Source organism: Tyto alba, unplaced genomic scaffold (assembly GCF_018691265.1).
Source record: "Tyto alba isolate M040663 unplaced genomic scaffold, T.alba_DEE_v4.0 Super-Scaffold_24, whole genome shotgun sequence".
Lineage (NCBI taxonomy): Eukaryota > Metazoa > Chordata > Aves > Strigiformes > Tytonidae > Tyto > Tyto alba.
In genome coordinates, this window is record NW_024881298.1 from 31,503 (window position 1) to 55,630 (window position 24,128).

Genomic DNA, 24,128 nt, shown 5'->3' on the forward strand with positions numbered 1-24,128 from the left:
CCGTGGCCACCAACACCAGGCAGGTGGCTGGAAGTTGCCACCATGGCCACCACCGCCACCAAACACGTGCGGCCACAAGTTGCCCACCATGGCCACCAACACAAGACGTGTGGTTGCAGCTTACCACCATGGCCACAACCATGGCAGGTGGTTGGAGGTTGCCACCATGGCCACCAGCACCAGATAACCGTGGCCATGAGCTGCCCACCATGGCCACCAACACCAGACGTGTGTGGGCACAACTTGCCCACCGTGGCCACAAACACCAGACATGTGTGGCCATGAGTTGCCCACCATGGCCACCAACACCAGACATGTGGCCACGAGTTGCCCACCATGGCCACCGACACCAGACGTGTGGTCACGAGTTGCCCACCATGGCCACCAACACCAGACAGGTGTGGCCACGAGTTGCTCACCATGGCCACCAACACCAGACACGTGTGGGCACGAGGTGCCCACCATGGCTACTAACACCAGACGTGTGTGGCCACGAGGTGCCCACCATGGCCACCAACACCAGACACGTGTGGGCACAACTTTCCCATCGTGGCCACCAACACCAGACATGTGTGGCCACAACTTGCCCACCATGGCCACCAACACCAGACGTGTGGCCACGAGTTGCCCACCATGGCCACCAACACCAGACGTGTGTGACCATGAGTTGCCCACCATGGCCACCAACACCAGATGTGTGGCCACGAGTTGCCCACCATGGCCACCAACACCAGACGTGTGTGACCATGAGTTGCCCACCATGGCCACCAACACCAGATGTGTGTGGCCACGAGTTGCCCACCATGGCCACCAACACCAGACGCGTGTGGCCACGAGTTTCCCACCATGGCCACCAACACCAGACGCGTGTGGCCACGAGTTGCCCACCATGGCCACCAACACCAGACGCGTGTGGCCACGAGTTTCCCACCATGGCCACCGACACCAGGCAGGTGGCTGGAAGTTGCCACCACGGCCACCACCACCAAACACGTGCGGCCACGAGCTGCCCACCCCCACACCAGACGCGTGGCTGGAAGCTGCCGCCCGCGGCCACCAACCCCCCGAAGACGCAGCCACGGGTTGCCCACCACACCCACCAACCCCAACCCTCACCACTGGGGCCAGTTCCCCCTGCCTCCACGGTGGCCACCATCCTCCCCCCCAAAGCCCCACAGCCCCCCGTGTCCGTGGAGGAGCCACGAGATGGTGGAAGGCGGCCACGTTTCGCAGGGCTTTATTCCAGAAGCTCTTCCCTGGGGCGTGAGGAGAAGACCCCTGGTGTTTTGGGAGGGGGTGGGGAAGGGGTGGTGTGGACTCTTCCAATTTTTTTTTGGGGGGGGGGGGGGGGGGGCGGTGCGTGGGGGTTCAGGCGTGGCCGTCGCCCCCCATGGTGGCGTGGATCCAGGCGGTGTACTCGCAGACGCGGGTGTAGACGCCCGGCTTGCCGCGCTGGCCGCAGACCTGCATCCCCCACGAGACGATGCCCTGCAGCTCGGCCCCGCACACCAGCGGGCCCCCCGAGTCACCCTGGGCGGAGAGAAGGAACCCCGTGAGGGGACGCCCCACCCATGGGTGGGACCCCCTCCTCCCACCCCCCCTCCAGCACCAGCCCGGTCTATGGGGGCCACCTAGAGACCACCATGTTCTACAGGGGCAGGGCGTGGAGACCACCATGTTCTATAGGGTCAGGGCATGGAGACCACCATGTTCTATAGGGTCAGGGCGTGGAGACCACCATGTTCTATAGGGTCAGGGCATGGAGACCACCATGTTCTATAGGGTCAAGGTGTCGAGACCACCATGACCTATGGGAACAGGGCATGGAGCCCACTGTGTTCTATAGGGGCAGGGCGTGGAGCCCACCATGTTCTATAGGGTCAGGGCGTGGAGCCCACCATGTTCTATAGGGCCAAGATGTGGAGATCCCCATGTTCTACAGGGTTAAGGTGTGGAGATCCCCATGTTCTATAGGGTCAAGGCATGGAGACCACCATGACCTATGGGAACAGGGCACGGAGCCCATGTTCTATAGGGTCAGGGCATAGAGACCACCATGTTCTATAGGGGCAGGGCGTGGAGACCACCATGTTCTATAGGATCAGGGTGTGGAAACCACTGTGTTCTATAGGGGCAGGGCGTGGAGACCACCATGTTCTTATAGGATCAGGGCATGGAGCACCATGTTCTATAGGGTCAGGGCATGGAGACCTCCATGTTCTATAGGGTCAAGGTGTTGAGACCACCATGCCCTATTGGATCAAGACACAGAGACCACCATGCTCTATAGGGTAAAGGCATGGAGACCATCATGACCTATGGGAACAAGACATGAAGACCTCCATAACCTATAGGGTCAAGTCATGGAGACCACCATATCCTATAGGGTCAGGGCATGGAGACCTCCATGCCTTATAAGGTGCTGGAGATGAGGCCCAGGAGGTCCCTATAGCACTGGGGAGATCCCTATAGTGCCATGGGGACCCCATAGCACCCATGGGGGGCTGTTGAGTCCTTGGGGGTCCCTATAGCACCCAGGCTTTCCTATAACACCCTGGGGGTCCTATAGTACCCAGGAGGTTCCCATAGTGCCTAGGGGCTCCTATAGCACGAAGAAGACTATACATGCCCTGCGAGTCCCTATAGCACCCAAGGTGTCCCTATAGAGCTCAGGGGTCCCTATAGCACCTGGGGAGGGGCTGCAATGTTGCCTTATGGTCCCTTTAATGCTGTGGGGGTCCCTATAGCCCATAGAGGAGCTGTACAGTGCTTGGTGGTCCCTACGGCACCAAGAGGATCCCTATAGCAACTAGGGGTCCCTATAGCACCCAGGCAGGGCTGTAACACCTCAGGGACCCCTATAGCACCCGGAAAGCTATACGTTGGTTGTCTTGTGGTCCCTGAAGCACCTAAGGGTCCCTATAGCATGCGGGGGGCCCTATAGAGCCTAAGGGTCCCCATAGGACCCAAGTGGGGCTGTACAGTGCCTATAGGTCCCTATAGCCCCTATGGGGCTGCGCAGCCTCAGGGGGGTCCCTCTAATGCTGGGGGTCCCCTAAAGCACTGGGGACAGGTAAGGGGAGGGTCCTATAGGAAGTCCCTATACTGCTTAGAGATCCCTATAGCACCCAGAAATTGGCGGGGTGGGTGTCCACAGAGCACCCAGGGTGCTGTGTGATGCTTGAAGGGGGGCGGGTCTTAGAACACCCAGAGGCCCCTATAGCAGCCAGGGGTGCATGTGGGGCTTGGGGAAGGGTCTCTATAGCACCCGGGGGTGCGCGGGGGGCTCCGGGAAGGGTCCCTATAGCACCTGGGGGTGTGCATGGGGCTCGGGGGAGGGTCCCTATAGCACCCGGGGGTGCGCGTGGGGCTCGGGGGAGGGTCCCTATAGCACCCGGGGGTGCGCGTGGGGCTCGGGGAAGGGCCCCTATAGCACCTGGGGGTGCGTGGGGCTCGGGGAAGGGTCCCTATAGCACCCAGTGCACCTATGGAAGCCAGGAGGTCCCTATAGCCCCCGGGGTGAGGTTGGGGGGGGGGGTGCATCCCTTAATGCAACGTGCGTCCCCCACATTGGGTTCTTCTACTGCTCCTCAATGGCCATTTTGGGGGGGAATCTCCACAGGTGGGCAGGGCTTGAAGAGGTGGGGCTCCACCCACCCCACCCATTAGGGTGGGGCAGCCCATCCCACCCCCCCCAGGACCCCACCTGGCAGGAGTCGGTGCCGCCGGAGATGACGCCGGCGCAGAGCATGTTCTTGGTGATGCCCTTGGGGTAGAGCTTGGCGCACTCTTCGTTGGAGATGGTGTAGACCATGGCGCACTGGAGAACGTCGGGGAAGTACCCTGGGGACACGCGGTGGGGACACGGTCAGGGGACGGGCCCCACCCGAAGGTGACACCAGCCCCCACTTCCTCCCCCCCCCCACCTGCCTGCCGTGGATGGTGGTCTCAAGATGGCCGCCTTGGGAGGTATTTTGGAGTCTCCTAGGGTTGTGGTGGGGAACTGGTGGAGAATGGAGATGTCTGCAGCCACCCCTGGGGAGCACGGGGGGAGGTGGACCCAAGATGTTGAGGTGGTCCCAAGATGCTGAGATGTCCTCGAGACGTTGAGATGGTCCCAAGATGCGGAGGTGTCCCCGTCTTTGAGAGCTGAGATGTCTCAAAGACACTGAAACGTCCTCAAGAAGCTGAGATGGCCCCAAGATGTTGAGATGGTCCCAAGACGCCAAGATGTCCCCAAGATGCCGAGATCATCCTGAGATGTTGAGTTGGTGCCAAGTTGTTGAGATGTCCCAAGATACCGAGATGTCCCCAAGACGCTGAGATGTCCCTAACACATTGAGATGGTCCCAAGATGCTGAGATGTCTCCAAGTCCTTGAGATTTCCCCAAGACACTGAGATGTCCCCAAGATGTTGAGATATTCCCAAAACCTTCAGATTTCCCCAAGATCCCCAAGATGTCCCCAAGACACTGACATGGTCCCAAGTCACTGAGATGTCCTCAAGATGCTGAGATTTCCTCAAGACCCTGAGATGTCCCAAGACCCTCAGATGTCCCCAAGATGTCCCCAATATGCTGAGATATCTCCAAGATGCCGAGATGTCCCCAAGATGCCAATATGTCCCCAAGACCCCGAGATGGTCCCAAAACCCCGAGATGTCCCCAAGAGCCTGAGATGGTCCCAGATCGCTGAGATGTCCCCAAGACCCCGAGATATTCCCAAGTCACTGAGATGTCCCCAATATGTCAAGATATCTCTAAGACCCTGAGATGTCCCCAAGACCCCAAGATGTCCCCAAGACCCTGAGAAGGTCACAAGACCCCGAGAAGATCCAAAATCACTGAGATGTCCCCAAGATGCTGAGAAGATCCCAAGATCCCAAGATGGTCGCAAATTGCTGAGATGTCCCTGAGATGCCGAGTTATCTCCAAGACCCTGAGTTGTCCCAAGATCCTGAGAAGGTCTCAAGTCACTGAGATGTCCCCAAGACCCCAAGAAGGTCACAGGACCCCGAGATGGTCCCAAATCACTGAGATGTCCCCAAGATGCCAAGATATCTCCAAGACTCTGAGATGTCCCCAAGACACTGAGAAGGTCCTAAGACCCTGAGATGTCCCCAAGATGCCAAGATGTCCCCAAGATGCTGAGAGGGTCTCAAGACCCTGAAATGATCCCATGTCATTGAGATGTCCCCAAGACGCCAAGATATCACCAAGACCCTGAAATATCCCAAGACCCTGAGATGTCCCCGAGACCTCGAGATGTTCCAAAGACCCCGAGATGTTCCCAAGACCCTGAGATGGTCCTGAGACCTCGAGATGGTCCCGAGACCCTGAGATGTCCCCAAGACCCCGAGATGTCTCCAAGACCTCGAGATGGTCCCAAGACCTTGAGATGGTCCCAAGACCTCGAGATGGTCCCGAGACCCCGAGATGGTCCCGAGACCCCGAGATGTCTCCAAGACCCTGAGATGTCCCCAAGACCTTGAGATGTCCCCAAGACCCCGAGATGTCCCCAAGACCCTCAAGGACCTCCCCCCGCCATCTTTCCACCTACCTTCAGGGCTGCTGGTGCTGCCCCAGCCCGAGACGACACACTCGGTGTTGGGGGGAGGACAACGCTGGGGCAGGGCCACCGGCTGGACGTGGTCGGTGAAGCGGACGGGCTTCTGGAGCTTCAGGAGCATGATGTCCCCATCATGGGTGGTGGGGTTGTAGTCGGGGTGGATGAAGGCCTTGGCCGAGTTGACGCACTGCTCCGTCCCCTCCTTGGTCCTCAAGCTGTGGTCGCCCATGCGGATGGGGATGGAGCTGGCCAACGGGGTGGGATGGAGAAAGGACCACGGTGAGGTTCTCCAGTGGACCTGGCGCTTCCCAGGAGAAGGTCCACGCGGTGGAGATCAGGAGAAGTTTCTCCTCCTACCTTGAGGATCTTCAACCCGGGAGGGGGGGTGGGGGGAGGGGGGGGCAGAAACTGAGGCAACGGAGCCTAAAGTCACCCAACGGGTCAACTGGAGAGTTGGCCAAAGCGAGGTGGCTCCTCTTTTCTTCAACTCAAGGTGGAGGAGAAACCAGCTCCAACCTGAGGACCTCGATCAGCTGCTCTCCAGGGCCCCACCAAACCCCAAAATTGTTTTTTTGTTTTTTTTTGGTTTTTTTTTTTTTTCACCCCATTTCTCTGACAGCTCCTCCCTGTGTGTCAGTACTCAGCCAGGAGAAGCTTGGGCCACCCAAAAAATGGAGGAATGGCCCCGTTTCTACCTCGAGGAGATGGCCTGAGGGCCACCGTGGCCTCCGTGGTCCTCCCAGGGGCTCAGGCCAGGCCAGTCCCACCAGCTGCCACGAGCTCTTCGAACTGGTTTGTCCCCTCCACCCAACGTGGTCTGGTCCAGAATGGGGAGAGGAGACCTCTCTTGAGACCCACGTGGCCACCACTTGGTTGCCTCAAGTGGCCAAAGGGAGAGACCTCCAGGGTTTGTGGGGAGATGCCATCATGACCCTGCAGAACCTCAGGACAGAGGAGCCCCGGGCTTTGAGGAGCTCCTGACCACGCTCAGGAGAAGGCACCTGCGTGGTTTTGGTGGCCAAACCTGTGAGATGGTCATCCTGGGAGCCCACCTGATGTTTCTGGTGGCCAAACCCATTAAGTGGTCATCCTGGAAGCCCAACAAGAGGGTTGTGGTGGCCAAACCCATTAAATGGGCATTCTGGAAGCCAAATAAGATGGTTGTGGTGGCCAACGCCATTTAATGGGCATTCTGGGAGCCCACCTGATTGTTATGGTGGCCAACCCCGTTAGATGGTCATTCTGGGAGATCATCTAGATGGTTGTGGTGGCCAAATCCTTAAATGGTCATTCTGGGAGCCCACCTGATGATTGTGGTGGCCAAATCATTAAATGGTCATTCTGGGAGCCCACCTGATGGTTGTGGTGGCCAACCCAGTAGATGATCATTCTGGAAGCCCCCCCTAGATGGTTGAGGTGGCCAACCCCCATTGAGATGACCCCCCGCCCAGGTCCTCCCCACGCCCACCTCCAGCTCCCCCTGGACTTCTCCACCCCTCCTCCCAGTAGCCCGTGGCCAGCGAGGGCCCTGCCCCCCCCCACCTCTTGGTGTCACAGTGGGCAGCCGTCAGCACCCAGGACCTCCCCAGGAGGACCCCACCGCAGTGGATGTTCTTCTGGGGGCCCAGCAGCACCACCTGGTAGGGGTGACGCTTCTTCTGGCAGCTCTGGCCCCCCACGATCCGGTTCTCGTCCCCCACGGCCACTGGGGGGAGCGGAGATGGGGCTCAGCCCTTCCCAGTTGCCTCCCAGTTGCCCTCTTAGGTCACCCAAGATCTCCCCGTGTCACCCCCATGTCGTCCCAGCTTTCCCTTTCCTTCCCAGTATCCCCAGTGACCTATTGCTTCCCACCCACTGTCTCCCAGTGCCTCCCAGTTCCCTCCCAGTTCTCTCCCAGTGCCTCCCAGTTCCCGCCCAGTTCCCTCTTGGGCCACCCAACATCTCCCCGTGTCACCCCCGCATCTTTCCAGCTCTCCCCTTCCCTCCCAGTATCCCCAGTGACCTATTGCTTCCCACCCACTGTCTCACAGTGCCTCCCAGTTCCCTCCCAGTTCCTCCCAGTGCCTCCCAGTTCCTCCCAGTTCTCTCCCAGTGCCTCCCAGTTCCCGCCCCGTTCCCTCTTGGGCCACCCAACATCTCCCCGTGTCACCCCCGCGTCCTCCCAGCTCTCCCTTTCCTTCCCAGTATCCCCACTGACCTACCGCTTCCCACACCCCGCCTACGAGTGTCCCCCAGTGCCCTTCCAGTGTCTCCCAGTTCCCTCCCAGTTCCCTCTTGGGCCACCCAACATCTCCCCGTGTCACCCCCGCGTTGTCCCAGCTCTCCCTTTCCCTCCCAGTATCCCCAGTGACCTATTGCTTCCCACCCACTCTCTCCCAGTGCCTCCCAGTTCCCTCCCAGTTCCTCCCAGTTCTCTCCCAGTGCCTCCCAGTTCCCGCCCCGTTCCCTCTTGGGCCACCCAACATCTCCCCGTGTCGCCCCCGCGTCCTCCCAGCTCTCCCCTTTCCCTCCCAGTATCCCCACTGACCTACCGCTTCCCACTCACTGCCTCCCAGTTTACCCCAGTGCCCTCCCAGTGCCTCCCAGTTCTTGCCCAACGCCGCCTCGTTCCCTCTCCGTGGCCCCCAGTGCCTCCCAGCGTCACACTATTTCCTTCTGCTGCCTGCCAGGTCTTCCCAGTAGCCTCCAGTTCTCTCCCAGCGCCCCCAGATCGCCCCAGCTCCCTCCCAGTGCTTCTCCCTTCCCTCCCACGTGCCACCAGCGTGCCCCAGTGCTCCCAGTTCCCCTCCAGCTCCTTCCCAGGACCCTCCTCATTCCCTTCTACACTCCCCCAGTGCTGCCACTGCCTCCCAGTGCCCCCCAGCACCTCCTCTTCCTCTCCCACTCACACCAGTGCACTCCCACTGCCTCCCAGTGTCCCCAGTTCACCTCCACCCCCTTCCCACTACTCCCCAGTGCCTCCTGAGTCCTCCCAGTACCTTCCAATCCCCCTCCTCAAACCAGTGCCCCCCCCCCCCAGTACCCTCCCAGCACCCTCTAGTGCTCCCCAGTTCCCTCCTGGTGTCCCCCCCCCAGCACCTTCTTGTGCTTACCAATTCCCTCCCAGTGCCCCCCCACTTCACCCCCAGTGCCTCCCAGTGCCCTCCTGACACCCCCAGTGCCCTCCAAAGCCCTCCCAGTGCCTTCCAGTGCTCTCCCAGTGCCACCCCGTGCTCCCCAGTACCCTCCCAGCACCCCTTAGCACCCCCCCAATGCCCTCCCAGTGCTCCCCAGTGTCCTGTAGTCCCCCCCTCTCAGCACCCTCCCAGTGCCCACCAGTGCCCCTCAGCACCCTCCCAGTGCCCCACAGTGCCCTCCCAGTGTCTCCCAGTGCCCCTCAGCACCCTTCCAACACCCCCCAGTGCCCCCCAGCACCCTCCCAATGCCCCCCAGCACCCCCCAGCACCCTCCCAGTGCCTCCTAGAACCCTCCTAGCACCTTCCCAGTGCTCCCCAGCACCCTCCCAGTGCCCCTCAGTATGTCCTAGCACCCCCCAGCAGCCCCCCAGTGCCCCCCAGCACCCACCCAATGCCCCCCAGCAACCCCCAGAAGTCCCCAGTGGCTTCTACACCCCCCAGCACCTTCCCAGTGCCCCCCAGCACCCTGCCAGTGCCCCCCAGCACCTCTCCAGTGCCCCCCAGCACCCTCCCAGTGCCTCCTAGCACCCCCGAGCACCTTCCCAGTGCCCCCCAGCACCTTCTCAGTGCCCCCCAGCACCCTCCCAGTGCCTCCTAGCACCCCCCAGCACCTTCCCAGTGCCCCTCAGCACCTCCTAGCACCCCCCAGCACACTCCCAGTGCCATCCCGGTGCCCCCCAGCACCCTACCAGTGTCCCCTAGCGCCATCCAGCAGCCTCCCAGTGCCCCCCAGCATCCTCCCAGTACCTCCTAGCACCCCCCAGCACCCTCCCAGTGCCCCTCAGCACCCTCCCAGTGCCTCCCAGCGCCCCCCAGCAGCCCCCCAGCGCCCCCCCCCAGTGCCCCCACCGGTGGCCAGCAGCAGCAGCGGCAGGAGGCGCTCCATGGCGGCGGGAGGAAGAGGAGGAAGAGGAGGGTGCGGGGCGCGGGGCCGGGCCCCTTAAATCCCCGCGGGGGGCCCCGCCTGGACGGGGGGGGGGGGGCGGGGGCCTGGCCGAGGGGCGGGGCCTGACCGGGAGGGGGCGGGGCCACCTCCAGCCACACCCATCCCGGGGCGGTGCCAGAGCCACCCGGTGCCTTCCCGGGGCGTTCCAGTCCCTCTTGATGTCTTCCCGGGAACTTCCAAGGGCCTCCCAGTGCCTTCCCAGCGCCTCCCAATGCTTCCCAGTAACTTTCCAAGGCTTCCCAGGCCGTTTCAGTTCCTCCCAGTGCCCCTCAGTGCCTTCCCAGGAACTTCCAAAGGCCTCCCGGTGCTTCCCAGGGACTCTCCAGAGACTCCCAGTGCCCCCCCCCAGTCACTTCCAAGGGCATCCCAGTGCCTTCCCAGTAACTTCCCAGTGCCTCCCAGAGCCCCCACAGGGCCTTCCAGCTCCCCCCAGTGCCTCCTCAGTCCCCCCCCCACTGCCTCCCAGTGCCTTTCAAGGCATCCCAGTGCCTCCGAGTGTCTCCTGGGGCCTCCCAGTGCCTTCCCGGTGTGCCCCTTCTGGGCATCCCACCTACCTCCCACTCCTTCCCAGTACCTCCAGGGGCTTCCCACTCCTTCCCAGTACCTCCAGGGGCTTCCTGGAGCATCCCAGTGCCTCCCAGTTCAATCCAGCTTCTCCCGGGTCCTCCCAGTGCCACCCAGGGGCTCCCATTGCATCCTTGTGCTTCCCAGTGTATCCCAGTGCCTCCTCGTACAAACCAGTACGTCCCACTGCCTTCCAGAGCGTCCCAGCACATCATCTCAGTGCTGCACAGGGTTTCCCAGCGCCTCCCAGTTTGCCCCAGCGCTTCCCAGCGCCTCCCAGTTTGCATCTCAGTGTCCCTGGGGCCTCCCAGGATGTCCCAGTACACCGCAAGGCATCCCAGCGCACCCTCACCGAGCTCCTCTAGGACCTCCCTGACCTTCCCAGTGCCCCCCAGTTCCCTCCCTGACCTTCCCAGTGCCCCCCAGTTCCCTCCCTGACCTTCTCAGTGCCCCCCAGTGCCCTCCCTGACCTCCCCAGTGCCCCCCAGTGCCCTCCCTGACCTTCCCAGTGCCCTCCCTGACCTCCCCAGTGCCCCCCAGTGCCCTCCCTGACCTCCCCAGTTCCCTCCCTGACCTCCCCAGTGCCCCCCAGTTCCCTCCCTGACCTTCCCAGTGCCCCCCAGTGCCCTCCCTGACCTTCCCAGTGCCCCCCAGTTCCCTCCCTGACCTCCCCAGTGCCCCCCAGTTCCCTCCCTGACCTTCCCAGTGCCCCCCAGTGCCCTCCCTGACCTTCCCAGTGCCCTCCCTGACCTTCTCAGTGCCCCCCAGTGCCCTCCCTGACCTTCCCAGTGTCCCCCAGTGCCCTCCCTGACCTCCCCAGTGGCCCCCAGTGCCCTCCCTGACCTTTCCAGTGCCCCCCAGTGCCCTCCCTGACCTCCCCAGTGCCCCCAGTTCCCTCCCTGACCTCCCCAGTGCCCCCCAGTTCCCTCCCTGACCTCCCCAGTGCCCCCCAGTGCCCTCCCTGACCTTCTCAGTGCCCCCCAGTGCCCTCCCTGACCTCCCCAGTGCCCCCCAGTGCCCTCCCTGACCTTCTCAGTGCCCCCCAGTGCCCTCCCTGACCTTCCCAGTGCCCCCCAGTTCCCTCCCTGACCTTCTTAGTGCCCCCCAGTGCCCTCCCTGACCTCCCCAGTGCCCCCCAGTTCACCCCCACACCTATCTGATCCTCCCTCTGCTTCCCAGTATGTCCCAGTGCCCCTCCCAGGTCACCTCCAGGCAGCCCCAAACGATCCACAATCCTTTGCTTCTCTGCGGGGGGGGGGGGGGGGGGGGTGTTGGGGCTACCCCCCTTCCTGCAGGCCCCTCCCACTGTGGGGTCACGTGAGGTCGGGGGGTGGAGTTAAGGGGGAATCCCAAATTAGGGGCGGGGCTAAAGGGAACGGGGAAATAAGGGGGTGGGGGTCAAAGGGGGGCGGAGTTAATGGGACCCTAAAGAGGGGGAGGGGCCAAGTGCCCCCCAATGGGGCGGGGCTAAGGGGACATTTAGAAGGGGGTGGGGTTAAGGGGAATGGGAAGGAAGGGGTGGAGTCAAAGGGGGCGGGGTTACAGGAACCCTAATGAGGGGGTGGGGCTAAGGGAACCTTTAAATGGGGGGTGGGGCTAAGGGGGTGAGGGGCGGGGTGATCCACTTGGAGGAGGGGCATCGGGGGTGAGGGGGCGGTGCCTTTCCCCAACCACGCCCACTCCCCCCTAGCCACACCCCCCACCCTGGCGTGTCCCCTGTGGGAACAGACCCCTTGCAGGCACCCATGTCACCCGTGGGGGTGGTGATGTCACCCATGGGGGGGGGGGGCTGATGTCACCCGTGGGAGGGGGACACGTGTCCCCAAGTCCAAGGTCACGTGTCACGAGTGGGGATAGACCCCTCGCAGGCGCTATTGTCACCTGTGGAAGTGCTGATGTCACTCGTGGGGGTGCTGATGTCACCAGCGGAGGGGCGACACATGTCCCTAAGTCCAAGGTCAGGCATCCCCCGTGGGGACAGACCCCTCGCAGGCACCGATGTCACCCGCGGGGGTGCTGACGTCACCCGTGGGCTGAGCTCCCCCCACCCCGCCTTCAGCTCATTAGAAGACTAATTAACCCTAACAAGGTGGCCCTGTCCCTCTCCCCGCCTCCCCGTGTCCCCAGCGCCCCCCCCACTGCCCCTCCCACGGGTGACCTCGGCTTTCCCCGAGCCTCCCAATTAGCGCCGCCTCCGCTCCTTGACTGCTGCAAATTAATTCAGTCATTAATTAGGTAATTAATGAGGGCGGGGCCCCCGCAGCCCACGATGGCTGCCTCGAGAGTCCCAGCACCAGGAGGTGTGAACGGATCGGGACTGAAGATTAATTATCGCCATTAATTAGTCTTATTAATCAGGACGTCTTATTAATTAGTTTTGTTAATTAGTCTGATTAATTAGGCCCTTTCCCAGCAGCGGGAGGGGAGGGGGAGGGGGATGGGAAATGGAGGTTCTTCTCGTTAACGCTAACGAGGGAAATCACTCCATGTTGCTCATTAAACAGATGGTGACCCCCCCCCGCGCCCCAAACCAGTTACCCCCCAGTTCCCACTGGGCCCCCTCCCCAGCGCCCCCAATTCCCACTGCCCCCCCAAACCAGTTACCCCCCCAGTGCTCCCAGTGCCCCCAATTCCCACTGCCCCCCAAAACCAGTTACCCCCCCACACCCACTGGTGTGTGTGTGTGTGCGCGTGGGGGGGTGTGTGTGTGTCCCACACCCACTCATGTTTCACTCTTTCCTTTTATTTCACACATCTGGCCCCCCCCGCCCCGCCCCGCCATTTCACTGCTCCCCAGGTGCATTCTGGGAAAATTCCCATTGCTCCCACGTCCCCCCCCCCAAAAAAGGGGAGGGCGTGTTTTGAAGTCCCTCGTGGGGGGGTGGGTGAAATCCCTCGTGGGGGGGTCTCACTGCCTCCCGATGTATTTCCGGATCCACGGCACGGCCCGGCAGACGTTGGAGTAGACGCCGGGTTGTCCACGGCGCCCGCAGACGGCCATCCCCCACGAGACCACGCCCTGCAGCTCCCCATTGCACACCAGTGGGCCCCCCGAGTCGCCCTGAGTGGGGGGACAAGGACACGGGGTGGGGTCAACTGGGACACACACACACACCCCCCCCACACACCCATCCGTTCCACGTGCCGTGACCCATCCCCAGCTCCGTGGGTCAAGGAGGTTGGTGGTGGGACCCCAAACCTTGAGTGGACCCATCCACGTGCCATGACCCAGCTCCGTGGGTCAAGGAGGTTGGTGGTGGGACCCCAAACCTTGAGTGGACCCAATGACATGTTGTGGCCCAGCTCTGTGGGCCAAGGAGAAGGTCACTGGTGGGACCCCAAACCTTGAGTGGACCCGTTCCACGTCCCGTGACCCATCCCCAGCTCCGTGGGTCAAGGGTAGGGTTGGTGGTGGGACCCTGAACCTTGAGTGGACCCAACCACGTGCTGTGGCCCAGCTCTGTGGGTCAAGGAGAAGGTCACTTTTGGGTGAGACCCCAAACCTTGAGTGGACCCAACCAAGTTCTGTGGCCCAGCTCTATGAGTCAAGGAGGTCACTGGTGGGACCCCAAAGCTTGAGTGGACACGTTCCATGTGCCGGGACCCAGTTCCGTGGGTCAAGGAGAAGGTCACTGGTGGCACCCCAAACCTTGAGTGGACCCATTCCATGTGCTGTGTCCCATCGCCAGCTCTGTGGCTCAAGGAGAAGGTTGGTGGTGGGACCCCAAACCTTGAGTGGACCCAAGCACGTGCTGTGGCCCAGTTCTGTGGGTCAAGGAGGAGGTCACTGGTGGCACCCCAAACCTTGAGTGGACCCATCCACGTGCCATGACCCAGCTCTGCAGGTCAAGGAGAAGGCTGGTGGTGGAACCTCAGACCTTCCATGGACCCCTCCACCCACCGTGGACCTTTCATGGACCCGTCCACATGCTGTGGACCTTCCACACTTTCGTGCCTTGGGTTGGAGATAATTGTGGAGGAACCCAAACCTTGCATGGACTCCTCCACCTCTTGGGACCCAGCTCCAGCTCCGTGGCTCAAGAAGAACGTCATTGGTGGAACCCCAAACCTTGCATAGAACCACCCACGCGCTGTGGCCCTTCCTCGCTTTCCTGGCTCACCTTGCAGGAACCCAAACCCCAGCTCACCCCCTTGGCCTTGACCTCAAAGCCACACCAAGACCCTCCTCTCCCCGGCGGCATCCTGGGAGGTGGCCTGAGGGACGTCACCCGCTTCGTACCTGGCAGGAATCGATGCCCCCCTGGGGGACGCCGGCGCAGAACATGTTGGGGGTGATGGCGGATCCGTACGCCCTCATGCACTTCTCCCTCCCGAAGGCTTGGATGGCGGCGCACTGGAGATTTCGGGGCAGCTTGGCTGTGGAACGAGGTGGGGATGGGGAGAGAAGGAGGGCGGTGAGAAGGAGAAACTCCCCCCTTCCACCACCGCCAACACTGAGGCTGGAGGAGACCTCGTGCCACCTCCCGTAGGGTTCTTGGGGAGGTGGAGGGCGGAGATGCTTCCAGTAGAGAGGGGGAGGTCAAAGCAAAGGAAACCCAACCCCGGAAGTGAAAGCCAACTGGGAGTCGTTCTCCGTGGGAAGGTGCTGGGCAGAGTTAAGGTGACGCCAAGTAAGCCCTTGTCCTGTTGTCCCGGTTGAGAAGGTCACCCGGTCTCCTTGGCAAACCCTCTCCCCCCACCCAGTTGCCACCCTTCATCCCGCCTCTTCCACCGTGGTCTCCGTCACGAGTCAGTACCTCCAGGGGACTTGGTCGTGCCCCAACCCGAGACGCTGCACCTCATCCCATCCGTGGGACACTTGGTGGCTAACCGGATCTTCTTGATGTTATTGCTGAACTGAACGGGCTTGTTCAACCTCAAGAGCATGAAGTCATTGTCGTTCTTGTGGGGGTTGTAGGCCGGGTGGACCTGGAGCTTCGAAATCGACCTCATTACCCCTGTCCCGTCTTGTAACGTGTTCGTCCCGATCAACACCCTCAGGTCCCTGGCCAGGGGAAAAAGGTCAAGAAATCAGTGCTGGTCCCTCCAGAGGGGACTCATAAACCCTTGGCCTCAAGGAGATGGTCAAGACCTGGCCATTGGAGCTTCTCCACATTGAGCGGGTAGAATTAAGGTGACCACCATATCCCGTTTCCCCTGGAGAGGAGGCCAGGAAAACACGCTACTGCCTTGCGGATTCATGAGCCAGCTCTTCTCCAAGAGCTCCCTGATGGCCCAGGTGCCCTGGGGGCGTCTGCCATCTCCACGGGAAACTGTGGCGTGTCTTGACTTCCTCTTCCTGACTCCAGGAGCCCCACCTGCAACATCTCAGCGCTGTTGCCCTCAGCCCAACTGCTTGCCGACTTTTTGCCGGCTCTTTTTCATTATTTCCCCTCCAAAAGGTCCAGCGCCCTCTCGCAGGACCTTGGGGCGAAGCTGGAGAAACTTGGTTTGAGGAGGGGGGGGACGAGCCAAGGTGGGATGGCTGTGCCTTCATTGCCCTCAAGAGGTGCCACCACCTGGACACCAACATCTGGAGACACCCAGGCCTGGAACATCAACATCTGGAGCTACTGGCCACGGGGACCTCCAGGCTCTGAAGGTAACATCTGGGGTATGAATATCTGAACGTACCAACCTCTGGAGGTCCCCAGCCCTGGAGCTCCCAACCCCTGAAGGTGCCAGCCTCAACTTCTGGCCACCGAAATCTGAATGTGTCCACATCTGGAGGCAACGGACCCCTGGAGACGCCAACATCTGGGGCATCTCCAGATGCCACCACTTGGAGGCATCATCTTCCAGCGGCTGGGCGCCAACACCTGGAGGACCCACCTCTCACCCTTGGTCATTGCGGAGTCCTGGGAAAGGTGACATCGGCTCACCGGAAGCCATGGGTCACGTGAGCACGGCCCCACCTTACCTGGTTGGCTGCTTGCAGTGGGCGGCGGTCAGGACCCACTGGGCGTCTATCAAGCTTCCCCCACACAGGATCTGACCTCTCTTGATGAGGGCAACTTGGAAAGGTCTGTCGCTGATGGAGCAGGGTCTCCCACCGATGATCCGGGACTCGTCCTCCTCCGGCACTGTAACACAGAGCACCCAAGGGTGCCGTGAGTGCGACGCATGGATGGAGCCTGCAAACTCTTCAAAAAAAAAAAAAAAAAACCAAAACCAAAACAAAAACAACAAAAACCAACCCCAAACCTGCCATTTTGGGTTGAAAAGGCAGCGAAACATTGCAAAAAACGTCTTTGAAAAGGTGAAATGAAAGAGAAAAAGAAAAGGTCGCTCTTTTTTCAGCCTTAAACTCCCATCAGAACACTCAAAAGCGTCTTAAAAACCTAAAATTAATATTTTTTTTTTTTTAATTTACTGAGTCACCTATCATCCTACCGGGGTCCCACCAGGCTTTTTTTTTTTATTGAAAAAACGATGATTTGGGGATGAGTTGAGATCCAACCATCTGTAGCCAAGATTGAACCGGTCCTTGAAGGTCTGTTTTCTCCTGGCGCCGGTTGATGGACTCCACGACTTGCCCGCCCATCCCAGGCAGAGGACTGAGGTGGGACCTCCCAGGAGGAAGACCCCTGGGACCGGTCTGTCAGGCTGCGTTGTGCCAATGAGCTGTCCTGGAAGTCACCGCGCATCAGGAAGTCACCAGGAGCCACTTATCTCCTCCGGTTTCGCCATGTGCTTCTGGGAGGGGCATCCGTTCCACCCCTGAGATTCCTCCCAGCCCAAGATTGGACTCCAAAAGGGAGATGACGCACCTCTAAAAGAGCTGATTTCTCCGTCCTTGGTTGGTGAGAAAGCCTGTAGGACCAGCTCGAAAATCCTCCTACCTCCTGGGTGGCTCACGTCCCCACGTCGGGGCCAGGGTAGGAGATGGTTGCATCAACATGACCAGGAGAAGCCCTGATGCAGAGAGAAATGAGGAGTTCGCTCAGGAACGCGAGTCCTTACGTCGCTCTGGAGCCGAGATGTCTTGGTCTCATCGGGTTGATTGAGAAGAAGGTGCCACCACCTTGGCTTGGGAGGGTCTTTGATCAGATCTTAGAAAAAGCGTCGCGCCACTTGCAGCCCCCGCTTCTGACAAGGACCTCTCGCTCTTTCAGGTCTCTGGTGGCATGTCCCAACCTTTTGAGGTGCAGGGAGGTATCTCCCAATCTTTTGAGGTCCTGGGAGCCATCTCCCAACCTTTTTAGGTCCCGGGAGCCATCTCCCAATCTTTTGAGGTCCCTGGAGCCATCTCCCAACCTTTTGAGGTCCCGGGATCCATCTGCCATCCTTTTGAGGTCCCTGGAGGCATCTCTCTTTGCTTTAGGTGGCTGCAGCGGGTGGGGGGTGTCCACTGGAGTTGCCCAACGTTGATGGTCCTTGGAGAGAGGAAGGGACCATTCTGAGAGACAATCCCACCCCCATCCACCATCAGGTGTCTACAAGGTGAGGTGCCCCTCGCCTCGTCAGGGTATTTGTGATGAAGGAGGTTCGTGGGGTGACCATCTTGAGGCCGCTAACCGTCTTGGTGGCTGTGGCCATCTGGAGGCTGTGACCACGCAGAGCTCCTCTTGGGTGGCCACGCAAGGGGAGTCCAAAGCCTTGAGACGTGCTCCCGGTGTCCCTCCTAGCCTCCACCTACAGCTCCATGCAGGCCTTTGGGGAACTTCAGGTGGCAACTCCGCCAAGGCCACTGGAGAAGACCCCTGATGCTGAGTTGTGTCCGAGTGGGAGGAGGCAAGATTGTTTTGTTTGTTTTTTTGTTTTTTTGTTTTTTTTTTTTTAAAAAAAAAAAAAGAAAAAGAGGATAATCAGTGTAAAAAAAAAGGTGTTCTTTCAAGAAAAAGACCCTCCTCCCACCCCAAAAACACGCAGTAGGACTTCCAAATGGGCGATATCAAGTCCTTGCTCCCCGAGGTGTCCTCATGGGTTTGGGGGCTGAGTCCTCCCTGCCGTGGCCTGGGGCACCCCACCCGTTTTTTGGCTATTTTGGGGAGAATTCGCAGTTGTGTCACCTCTGAGTGTTGGCTGCCCTGGGGAAGCCCTGTATTGATCCCGAACGTGTGCGAGGTGGCTCCGGTCCACGGTATCTTGCCTTCCACCGAAGGTTGGGACATTGGAATTTACTGGTGGGACTGGTTTGTGCCGGTGGGGATTGCAACCTGTGACGGGTGGCAGTGGGAGACGCCCCAGTTTCAAGGCGCCTGGCATTCGCCCCTATCCGGTCCCGGCAGCGCTGCCAGAGTCGGAGGGTGGGAATCATCCTCCCGCCAGTGCTCATCGAGGGAAACGTCCATGGTCATCCCGAGGGCCGTCCTTGAGCCTTTGGACACCAATCAGCATGTTTAGATTCCACCGAGCATCTTGAGGGCATCTCAGAGGCTTCCCCGAGCTCCCCCACAGTGGAGGGGTATCCGTCAACAAAGGTGGATCAGCGGTGACGTTGGCAACGCAAGATGGTGGATCCTGCCCTGTGGTAGAATCCATCGCCTGGATTTCCAGAAGCTGGAGAGCTCCAACCAAGAAGATGGTGGCTCCATCCCAAATGATAACCCTGCCCCCCCCCCCCCCCCAAAAAAAAAAACAGTTCTTGAACAGTCACGGAGACAAATTATCCAGCCATCGTGTTTGGCCTTGACCCTGTTCCTTCTCCTCAGGACCTGGGCATTTTGGCTTCAGCTCTTGGGGACACCAGTTTGGGTTAAAAGGCCCCGAGATCAGGTCAGATCCGAGGTCTTTGCATCCAACCGTTGGAAATCCCAGGCCTCCTCTTTCTGTCCAGTCGGGATCTCCTTTGGCAGCGCATCATTTTGGAGGCCAAAAGAAGGGAAGGGGATGGTGCCATCAGGATTCGGTCTCTCCTTTCTTTCCCTTTTTTGTCTCCTTTTTGCCGCTGTGACAGAAATCCCCATCGGAACTTCCAGAGGTGGGAGAGAAGGTTAGATCCCGGAAATCCCAGTGCCTCCGATGGGATGCGGGAATTTTCCTCTGCGGATCTTTTGGGCCCATTTCTCTGCGTCGAGGGGGGTGTTTGCTTTCTCTCAGCTCGAAACCAAAACAGGTTTCGAAACGGTAGGGCCATGCCCAAACCTCCCCGTCGGCAAGATTCCCACGAGCCAAGAGGAGGCATCTCCTCATCCCATCCCACCCCATCCCATGGGACACGTTCCCTTACAAGATGCCCAGGGAAAGCCCGTGGTGGCCCCGTCCTCCCTCCTTGGCCACCGCCTTGACTTACACTCGTCGCCTTCATTGCCCTTCACCTGAGCTCGCGCCGGCGGCAGGGCTGTTAGCAGCAGGCCGGCTGCCAGGATGAAGATGGGGATGAAGCCGAAGGTCCCGTGGCCATCACGAGCCATTCCTGGAGCAGAGAAACCAAACCGGATCAGCCCTGGGGCTGCAGGAGAGAGGCTGGTGCCACGTGGATGCTACGGGGAAGGTCCTCACTGGTGTCCTTCTGCCTTCCCCACGGGATGGAGGCGAAGTGACCGAGCTGCTGGTGGTGTTTTGGTGGACCTTCACCCTGACGGACCTCGGGGTGGTCTTGGCCCCTCTCCACCACCCCGTTTTTGGTTGAGTCGAGCTCTCCGGTGGCACCAAACCCACCCCCGCACCAGCTCAGGAAGGACCACCCCCGCCGCCCACCCCGCCTCCGATGGGTGTGCGACTGGGAGATCCGGGCTAAACCAGGCTATGGAGGGTGTTCCCACCAAACCCACCCAAACCAGAGCCCACCGCATGGGCTGAGCGCGTGGCGGACAGATGGAGCCGACTGGCGGGAAACGCCCACCGAGAGCTGGGGAACCCCCTGGTTCCCACGCCGCCCCGCAGCGTCCATCCTTCGGCGGGGTGGGGGGGAAATCCGTGGCCCAGGTCCACGGGGATGGGCTCACCTGCCGGAGGAGAAGGATGGGGCCGGCTCGGCGTGTCGGGAAGCTGAGAGCCGGTGGCTCAGGCGTATTTATACCCAGGGCGAAAAGTAGGCTGTGTCTCCGGGGGAGTGACTCAAGAGTGGTTGGGTGACCGGGCCACGCGGCAGCGGGACGAGCGTGGCCCGTGGGTGTCTCCCCGGCCCCGCCGGTGGTTATCGCTTTGATGTCCGGGAGGAAACACCGCCGGGCTCCTCGCCGAACGGGGGAACCGCCCAGCCCTCCCCACGGACACGGGGAGGGTGAGGAGTCCTGTGTGTGTCTGTTTCCCCCGCTCCCCCCAAAAAAAAAACAACCCGGGGTGTCGGGGTGCCCACCCAGCCCCCAGGGGTGGTGGGAGGTAACGGGGGATCTTCCTCCTGCCTGTCCATCCGTTTGTCTGGTGATCCATCCCTCTGTCCCATCCCTCTGTCCACCTGCCCAGCCATCTGTCTGTCCAAGCAACTGTAAGCCTGTCCGGATAGCTGTCCGTCTGTCTGTCCTCCCACCTGCCTGGCCGTTCATCTGTCTCCATGTCCACCCCTCTGTCAGTCTGGCCATCCCGCTGTCCACCTGTAAGTCTGTCCATCTGTCTGTCTGTCCCCCATCCATCTATAATCCTCTCTGTCCATCCTGCTGTAAGTCCATCCGTCCGCCCGTCCGTCCGTCCGTCCATCCATCCATCCATCCATCCATCCATCCATCCATCCTACTGCAAGTCCATAAGTCCATCTGTCCAACAGCTTCTCTGTCCATCTCTCCGTCCCAGCCAGCCAGCCAGCTGCTTCACTGTCCGTCCGTCTGTTCGCCAGTCTGTCCATCATTCATCTCTCCATCAGCCCGTCTGTCTGCCCACCAGCAGTCAATCGCTCGCATCTCAAGCTGTTCACCTCCACCGTATTCCCTCATCTGCCCAGCTGTCTGCCTGTCTGTCCAGCCACCCTGCCACCTGTCTTTCCAGTGAGCTGTCTGTCTGTATGTCCTCCTATCTGTCTGCCCATCTGCCCACCCACTGATCCATCCCTTCATCCATCCCTTCATCCATCCATCCGTCCATCTGTCCCTCTGTCAATCCCTTCATCTACCTGTCCATCCCTCTGTCCATCCTTCTGTCCATCCCTCCATCCATCCCTTCATCTACTTGTCCGTCCCTCTGTCCCTCTGTCCATCCCTTCATCTATCTGTCCATCCCTCCGTCCATCCATCCATCCCTCCCTCCATCCATCCATCCATCCACCCATCCATCCATCCCTTCATCCATCCATCCACCCATCCATCCATCCATCCCTTCATCCATCCATCCATCCCTCCCTCCATCCCTCCCTCCATCCCTCCCTCCATCCTTCTGTCCATCTATCCACCCATCCATCTGTCCATCCGTCCACACCCCAAGCCCAGCAGACACCACATTACACGCACAAGCGTGTGCACACGCTCCCCCCCCACACACACATGCTCCTGCATGTGCAAGAACAGCTTGGCGTGCGCAAAAAGAGCACGGGGGTCTTCTCCCAGCCCAGGGGGCCACCTCAAAATAGGGACCCCCCCCCCCAAAAAAAATAACTCCGGGGTGGGGGACATGGCTCCTGGAGGATGTCACCAGCCTGGAGGTCCCCAGGGACCTACGTGTCACCTTCCGGTGGCACCCGGCAGCGGTTGCACGTCCCCGATGAGTAACGCCACGGATGTGGGTGAGCGCTGGGCGAGGCCCCGTCCCGTCGCCAACCCTGCGAGTCGCTTCTGGTGAGTCAAGGGGGACACCGGAGATGGGGGTGCCACTTGTCACACACCACCCCCCACCTCACCCCCAACTCCCCGGGCTGGACAATTGTCCCCAACCCCAGAGGCGCGTCACCTCCTTCTTCCTCACAACGGCACGGAGGGGTGGGGGGAGTCTCCAAAGTGGGAGGTGACCACCCCTCGCCCCTCGAGATGGTGACCCAGGTGCAAACAGTGTCACCCGCCGTCCCCAGGGCTACCTGGGACATCTCCGCCCGGGGGGGGTGGCAACAGCCGGGGACCCCGGCGGCGTCTCCCGGCCCTTCCCCGGGCGGGTTTCGCCTGCGTGCCGGGACGTGTGCCAGGCACCGGGCAGACGGGGCGGGTGGCCCGAAATTCCTGCTGAGCTCAGCAGCGGTCGCTAGCCCCCAGTAATCTCTTTCCGGGAGGTTCAAGCCCTTTTCCGCCCGTGGTTCCCCTCCCTGTGGAAGAGCCGTGTCCGAGCTCCGGCACGTCCCACGGTGGGAAGGTCTCAAGAGGTTTTGTGGCACCGATGGGTCCTCGAAAGCCACCCCATCCTTGACGGGGTGGGACCGGAGCTGCGATGTGGGTGCAGGAGCTCCAGGGGTGGTGTGGAGGCACCTCTGTGCCTCTTCAACGGCCCGTTTGGCAGGGCCGGGAGAGGAGCCGAGGCTGGGAGCAGCTCAAGGCAATTAACAACCTGACGAGCAATTAAGGGCGGAGAAGCCCAGGAGCTGAGTCCTGATGAAAGGAAAGGCCTGGTTGGGATGAATCACCGTTTGGAGATGCTGATCTCGCTCTCTGCTGGTGGCAAGCGGAAGCCTGGGTCTGGCTTTGGTCCTAAACCTGGAAGTGAAGCTGGAGCTCCTGGAAGAGCAACTGTCCCAGCAGATCCACGGAAATCTGGTCTGGGGAGAACGTCAACGAAGAGGTTGTGGCCTTGGGGAGCCCATCTGTGGAGGCTTGGCCCACGGAGGTCTCGCCTACCAGGAGGCCGTGCAGCAGAGATCCCATGCCGTGGAGTTGTCACCCACCAGTCATGGTGACCTTCTCCCAAGGAGATCTGGTCCACAGAGATCCCATCCACCAGGATCCGGTCCGCCAGGCTCCAAGGCCATCTGGTTCAGTAAGATCCCATCCATGAGGATCTGCTCTGTGGAAATCCCACCCATGGAGACCGTGTCTGTGGGAATCCCACCCATGGGGATCTGGTCTGTGGAAATCCCACCCATGGGGATCTGGTCCGTGGAAATCCCATCCGTGGAGATTTGGTCCACATTGATCTCCGCTACGGGGATCCGGTCCGTGGAGATCCTGTCCGTGGAGTGGCCAGCTGCAGAGATCAGCCGTGGGCATCCCACCCCGGGGGCGATCCTGGTGGGGAGACGTGGCGGGCAGAGATCTCATCCGCTGGGATCCCGTCCATGGAGATGCCCCCTGTGAAGGGAGAGGACACGGTCACCCTGGGCCACGGAGGTCAATTCTGCAAGGCTTCAACCCGCGGGGATCCCGTCCCCGGGGATCCGCCCCACAGACACCACCAGCCGTGGGGATGTGGGCCCCAGAGGTCCTGTCCACAGGGATCCGCCCCACAGACACCACCAGCCGTGGGGATGTGGGCCCCAGAGGTCCCGTCCACGGGGATCCTGTCCGTGGGGATCTGCTGGGTGGACATCCTCACCATGAAGGTCCCCAGAGATCCCACGTGTGAGGGTCCCTGATCCCCTGGGGACACGAGGGGGACTTCGTGAGGTGACACGGGGGCTCCCCTGAGATCCTGGGTTGGGGGGGGAGGGGGGAACAGGGGATGTGTGAGGGGAGAGGAGAGCTCATAGAGGGGGGGGTGTGTGACATGAGGGAGCCACGGGGACATGATGTGTGAGGGGACATGGAGGGGGGAAGACATGAGAGCATGAGAAGACACAAGGGGTCGTGGGTGGATGTGGAGGGGACCCACAAGGGAAGATGGAGGGGGGGGTGGGGCTGGTCAGGAGGGGATGTGGGGAGAGTCGAGGGGGCAGGGGAGGACATTAAGTGACCCGGGGGGGACGTGGGGGACCCAGGAGCCCACGGGGGGACCCTGGTGGAAGGGGGGGCGGGGGGGCAAGTGAGGGGACGTGGGGCACTGCGGGGAATAAGAGGTGGCACGAGGGGGTGTGGGGACACGAGGGGCCCCAGAGCCCCACGGAGATTTGGGGGGGGAGGGGGGGGGGATGGTGGGGTGGTGAT

At 60.9% G+C, this 24,128-nt stretch overlaps 1 protein-coding gene across 1 annotated transcript; it reads right to left on the reverse strand.

The window, feature by feature from the left end:
* Positions 1-1,221: 1,221 nt before the first annotated feature.
* Positions 1,222-20,252, reverse strand: LOC104357932 (transmembrane protease serine 9-like). The gene is made up of 11 exons (XM_042797182.1): positions 20,145-20,252; positions 19,490-19,612; positions 16,175-16,337; positions 15,012-15,259; positions 14,495-14,631; positions 13,167-13,315; positions 9,594-9,646; positions 7,111-7,273; positions 5,560-5,813; positions 3,707-3,843; positions 1,222-1,530 (listed from the first exon to the last, which is right to left on the reverse strand). The coding sequence occupies exons 2-11, from the start codon at positions 19,608-19,610 to the stop codon at positions 1,369-1,371; spliced, it is 1,587 nt and encodes a 528-aa protein (XP_042653116.1). The 5' UTR covers positions 19,611-19,612; positions 20,145-20,252; the 3' UTR covers positions 1,222-1,368.
* Positions 20,253-24,128: the final 3,876 nt, after the last annotated feature.